This window comes from Chaetura pelagica, unplaced genomic scaffold (genome assembly GCF_000747805.2).
Source record: "Chaetura pelagica isolate M959 unplaced genomic scaffold, ChaPel_1.0 scaffold364, whole genome shotgun sequence".
NCBI classification, from domain to species: Eukaryota; Metazoa; Chordata; class Aves; order Apodiformes; family Apodidae; genus Chaetura; species Chaetura pelagica.
Genome location: NW_009953089.1, coordinates 2,753,984 through 2,760,085, shown reverse-complemented (window position 1 = coordinate 2,760,085; position 6,102 = coordinate 2,753,984). Strand labels below are relative to the sequence as shown.

Sequence of the window (6,102 nt, the reverse complement as noted above, 5' to 3'; positions counted from 1 at the left end):
GCCTGCATCTCCAACAGACCCGTGCCTGGCTGGGGAGCACCTTCGTGAGGCTTCTCTGGCCCCATCCAGCCTGAGAACTGGACTTTTTTCCACATGAAAGGAGTGACAAACCCTGCTATTTGTGTGGCAATGGCATGTGTTGCTCTGTCATTACTTACCTGGGCTTGGTGGTTTATGGTTAAATGGGAATTACAGCATTAACCTACCTGAAAAGCTACTGTAAGTCTCTTGATAGCAATTAATCTTCTAACGTGGACTGAAGGAGTGAAGGCATTAGATGCCACTAATGTTTGTGTCATGGGAAGGTTCAAGGACTATGGTGCTGGGCACTGGGAGCTCAGAGCTGGCACGGTGCTCCCACTGGGCTATAGCAGGGTTGTCCCATCTTTGAAGAAAGGACTCTGGCCAAAGTATATGGCCCTCAGGACTTTCAGATGCTTGAAACTTAGGATTTCCCTTATGAAAAAACAGTCTGCTGTGTGTCCATGGTGTAACAGGATAACCATGGCGCCCAGCATGACAACCAAGAAAAAACACTGCAAGGTCAACTTACAGGCTGAGGTGGGTTTGGAAGACAATGCTGACTTTGTGTCAAAGTCAGGGGAGACTCCTCACCCAGCTCCTGGCAGTCACAGCAAGATTAAGCAGCACTTTCTACCACACGTGGGTCAGCTAGCATGGGCTTGTGCCTCTTATTTATTCTGCATGCTGGCTAATGACAATACACTTATTGTTCTTACACCTGTTTGCAAAGGGAAATGAACTGAAGACAGAATTTTAGTGCCTCTCCATAAGGCAAATGGGTCAGGTTTCTCTTTCTTGCCATTTAGCACAGCACATCTGGGCTCACAAAGCTGAGCTGCAGCCCAATAGAGATGTATGCAACTCAGAGCCTTACTTTATCATCTTCTAAAGGATGATAAAGTAAGTCGTTAAAATCTCCACCAGAGTGAAATAAGAGGTGAGGTTCTGATGGCTGTAAACTTGGCAGCCAGCTAAGGTGAATCCAATTATTTGTGGCGTTGCAGAGGTTTGCTGCAGGAACATGTAACACACAATAGCCAGCAGCACAAAACTTACTTCACTTTGGCTCAACACTTGTTTTCACAATTACTCCACTAACAGTAAAAACACATCATTTATTACTGTCCCACCTTCCTATCACCCTCTTTTCACTGCATCAGAAGAGATTTATCTTCAACCTCTATCAGCCACCACAGTGGTTGCTGCCACTATAGGTTTAATTGCCTATAGATGCTGTACTGATTTTCTGTCTGACACCAAAAGATTTAACAGTGGAGTTAGGTTCCAGAATCAATGTTAACAAGTCTTTATTTGGGTCTATTTTATGTCAGAGACTCTCACAGCTACTGGGGGTGATTTACAAAACTGACCTTCACTCATAGTCTTGAAAACCAGATAATCAGCAAATACATTTCCTCAGCAAGGAATGGATCCTTCCTCATAGAGAATCACCCTGGCCCCTAAGTCATGGGCCAAGGCTTTACCTGCTCCAAAGCATTGCTGCTTTAGCTCTTAACCAGATGATTTATTGGCCTGTGAAGGGTAAAATAAAACCCAACTTCTTGTTCAACACACTTTAAGATGCAGCAGCAGAGATAGAAGTAGCCCATCACTTGCAGTGCAGAGCCTCTTTGCATGCCTATCTGAGCTGACAGTACAGTTCTAAATGTCTCAAGTAATAGGAGTCTGGACCAAATGCTGTAAAAGATATGGTATGGAACAGTTAGGCTTTGATGGAGACATGGCTGGCTAACCAAACAGGCATTCCTAGCCTTTAACAACCCTGCTACAGCGTGCAATGATCTGTGTGGCTTTCAGTTCAATGTGAAGATTTCTGCTTTTAAAAGTAAAGGGAAAAAACTGCATTGGCATTCTGTTCCAGCAGACAATGAGCCATGGGGACCATTCTCCACGGTGAAAATGTCACAGAGACAATTTCTCTGCTCCTACCCATCCCATTCCTTTCCCTGCCAGTGGCTGGCAGGGCACTTCCATCCCTACACAAAGACCTGTGCTGCCCACCACGGTGGTATCTGCAAAGGTGACATCACGAAGCTGCTCCAGAAGCTGGCTTGCCCCCCATGGGAAAAGCTGCTGAGCATTTCATGGATGATGTGTTTGGGCAGGTCTTCTGAAGTGACTCTGCCCTGCTTCCTCTTGCCCTCTGATTTGACTGCTGTAGATGCTGCAGGTACTTCATAGCAAATGATGTCATGAAGGGTTATGAAGTGATACAAGTGTGTTTAAGAAGTGCTATCCATAAATCAGTATAAAATATTCCAGGTTAGTATAAGACCATATTACAAGAAAATGGAAGGATTTTGCATCAGTTGAGTAACCAGTTCTGAAAGTGTCTCTTATTAGACTTTTGTATGACACGAAATGTGCAGTTGTAAATGAAGGGCAACTGGGCCATTTATTGCAAAACAAAAGGACTGATATGAGAAAAAGGGGGCTGTGCTTTGGTGTGGGCTTGTTGCCATGAGGAAAAGGAAAAGAAGTCCTAATAATGAGAGTGCCACAACATGTTTTTCCTCCAAAACTGAGCTCTGAATTTGCCCTGTTAGAAAAATCTCTTGTGGGGACTTGAGTGAAGCATTATCTAACCATCTGAGACACAGCCCTATAATTCATGGGTCAGTGACACAGTAGAGAAGATCAGTTCTGTCTATTGTAGCAGCAGAGGGACTCTTAATCCATGGATTATTAACGTGGAAAATTGAAGGGGTTGTTACAGGCTTGTGGTTTATTAGACTATTGTGGATTTAGGGAGCTTTAATTTGAAGATTATGGACACAATGGAGTGCAACAGATCCCTTGACAATGTCAGTGCAAGGCTTTTGTGCAGGAGAAAGATTCTGCCTGAATTCTGGCCTTCCCCATCCCACAGGATACTGCTTAGAGAAACACTTATGAGGCTGTAATTACCTCTGCAACTCATTTGATCAAAGTAACTCGGAAACCCACTTCTCTGAAGATAACATTCCCTGAGCTCTCCAGTCTGGAAATTGTTTTGTTCTAGGAAGGCTTTCCTTGCTGGCACTTGATTTGCACCCACGGTTGCTGGTTTGTCTTGCAAACATTTGATGCTACGTATCATTAGGTCCACGGGATGTTTTGCAGTGCCAGCAATCTGAGCATGTTACATGGTAGGGAAGGACCAAGGAGTGAAACCTTAGATTTCCACTAGCATAATATGAATAAATATGCTCCTGCCCCTGAGCACCACCTCAAAGGAACTCGAGGGGCTCATCTCAGCTTCCCATTCACCTTGAAGGGTGGGGATTGCGTGGGTATGGAGAGAGAGACAGTGAGGCTTGAACACAACCACAACTCAAAAGGCAACCAGCCTGCTCTAGAAGCCCCCAGGGAGGGTATCTGCCCTGCCCGAGCATCTCGCTGTTCCTGTGTTCTTTAATCCTCTTCTGCTCCAGAAGCAGCAATGAGGCCCAGTGTTGGTTACAGGAAACACTTCAAGAAGGGTTGGGCTGAAAGTGGGGTGGGTAGGCTCAGAGTCAGCACTGGGGTGAGCTTTGTAACTGAAGGTATTTGAGAATGGAAATGGTTTGTCTCTGGAGGGCACGAGCCTCCATCCCTGGTAGTGTCTGAGAGCAGGTAAAACATTTGCTGGGAAGGTCTCTGTGGTAACTGAGTGGTCACTTGGTTCCCAGGCCAAGAGAGGGGCAGAAAGGTAAACTGGATGCTCCTATTTCCATCCCGTTGATGCTGGGTGAGGAGTCCCAGGCAGCAGGTGATGGAATTCACAGCATCAGGACGGGCTTAAGTCAGAGAAGCTGTTTCTCAAACTTGTCTCTATTTTGGGTGAAGGGGATGCTGGAGGAGAAAGCATGTGCAGGATTTCAGAAACTGGCTCAAGAGGGTTTCCAGGAGCAGCCTTGGGCACAAGGACAGTCTTTATCCTCTGATGCTCCAATGAGTACCAAAGGCTTGGTTTCCATGCAAAATCCCAGTAGTCATGCAGAGCCTTGATTTAATCATTGTCAAATCAGTTGAGGTATTTCACTAACTTCAGCAAGTATTTTAATTGAAAAAAAATATATTTACTTGAAATAACCTCCCATTCCTCAACTGTGCTTACATTACACAGATAGCTTAGTTTATATTTAAATAGGAAATGTTTAATATTCAGCCTGGGAATAGTTGTTTAGCATAAATAACTATTTCTTTAATATTAATTTCCCCTTCAAGTATTTATATTTGCTTTCTTTCCCTCCCTTGTCCCCTTCCATTCCCTCCCCCCACCAACATTTACTTTTATTTCCCAAAGCATATATGTGGTTTACAGTCATGCAAAACAAATGATGGATTGAGTGTATTTGCAATGGCCTTTGAAAACTGTCCCAGTGTCCAAAGACTGCTCAGTTTTATTCCTCCAAGTGTTCTGTGCTTACTGCTGCAACATGTCATCTACACAGCCAGGAAGTTGTACAAGATACACAAGATCCAAGCCAGCAGGATAAAATCTAAGTTATCTTTTAGCCAGCTTTTGAAATTGATATACTTTTATGACCCAGAACTCCAGAAATAAAAATTAACTGAGTGGTCAAACACAGATGGTCTATACGATGTTTTTTGTGTAACCTCTAATTTGACATGTGAAACTTTTTGTGTCATTTTAAAACACACTGGTATTTTGAGTGCAATATTATTTAAGGAAGCACATGTTGTTGTAAAGGAACAAGGACCTTCTGAGAAATGCTTGGCTTTAGAGGACAGTTTGGCTTAAGAAGTTTCAGAACTTGTGTGGTACAGTTATTAATATTCCAGCTGAATCTATGGGTGTAGCAGCAGTGAGAGATTCTGAAGCTGTGGAGGTAAAATCTGCTCAGTTTGAAGATGCCCTATGAAATGGAAGATTTTCATGTTTGGATTTGTGAAGACAGGACATACAGAACACAAGTTGGAAGAGACCTCAAGGATCATCTGGGCCAGTCTCTCTAGGTACTACTAAAGTTTATATGAGATGGTTCAGCACCTTTTCAAGCTGAGACTTAAAACTGTCCAATGTGGGGGAATCCACCACTTCCCTTGAGAGACTGTTCCAATGTTTGACTGTCCTCAGGGTGAAAAATTTACATATGGCTACAAAAACTTCCTCAGGCTCAGATCTGTAGTCAGGCATCAAGGTGTTGAACGTGAAACTGGGGATGTGGCCAGAGCTTCTGCTGAATCAATACCAGAAAGGGAACCTGTGTGCACAGACCTCTTCAAAGACGGGGAAAGCTCATGGCACGTGGTGCCTGAGCCCCTTCTGGCCTGATCCACTGAGTACAAGTATCTTCTGCTTAAGCCAAAGATGCCTGATTTTTGGAAAACACTGAATGTGCATGAAATGGGACAGCACCTGCACTTTGTTTTGAAGCCCTAGACTCCAGAGTAGTGGGAATCCTTCCTTTGACTTCAGCAGGTGCCTCCCACACGTACGCAAGAAAATATTTGTCTTATTATTACCAGTAACTTTAGGTTACAAAGGTCAGAACTTCATCCTCTCCTGGGCAGGGTGTTGAATGCACAATAGATGAGTAAATTCTGTTTGGTATTTGCAGTCACTGATTACACTCCCTCAAGATGTTCCTATAATCACTTATTATTTCAGCTCTGCCTAACAAACTGACTTAAGTTTGGGAAACAATTGGAGTTAAAAGGAGTGTGGGAGGTAAAAACATGATACTGAGGTAGGTGAGATATTCTGGTGAGTATATGAAGGGAGGAAAGACCCTGAGCTCATGGAGCTCTGGGCATCACCCTTCCTGTGAGAGGATTGAGAAATAATGCATGCTTTGGTCATTTGGTTGCTCATGTTCACAGCAGAATTATATCCCTGCTGTAGGGTTTTTGCCAGCAGATGAAGCTTCCTTACTGAAATCTGGGAAGCAGAATGGTCCTGTTTGTCCCTCATGTTCAGAGGGGATAACCGGGGCAGTTTGTTGGACAATAACTCCCCTCTGTGTCTGGTGAATAAGGCCTCTTCTTGCCATTGCCAGTAAAGCACTGAAACTGCTCCCCAGGGGTGGAGGGAAATGATGCTGCTTGGACAACTTCACCAAGTTACTCCTA

General features: G+C 44.0%; 1 protein-coding gene across 1 annotated transcript in view; it reads left to right on the top strand.

The window, feature by feature from the left end:
• Positions 1 to 504: 504 nt before the first annotated feature.
• ADAMTS9 (ADAM metallopeptidase with thrombospondin type 1 motif, 9) overlaps positions 505 to 6,102 on the top strand; it is a 110,260-nt gene continuing 104,662 nt past the window's right edge. The window contains exon 1 of the mRNA XM_009997039.1: positions 505 to 561. Within this exon, the coding sequence (XP_009995341.1) occupies positions 505 to 561 (57 nt within the window). The remainder of the gene's footprint in view (positions 562 to 6,102) is intronic.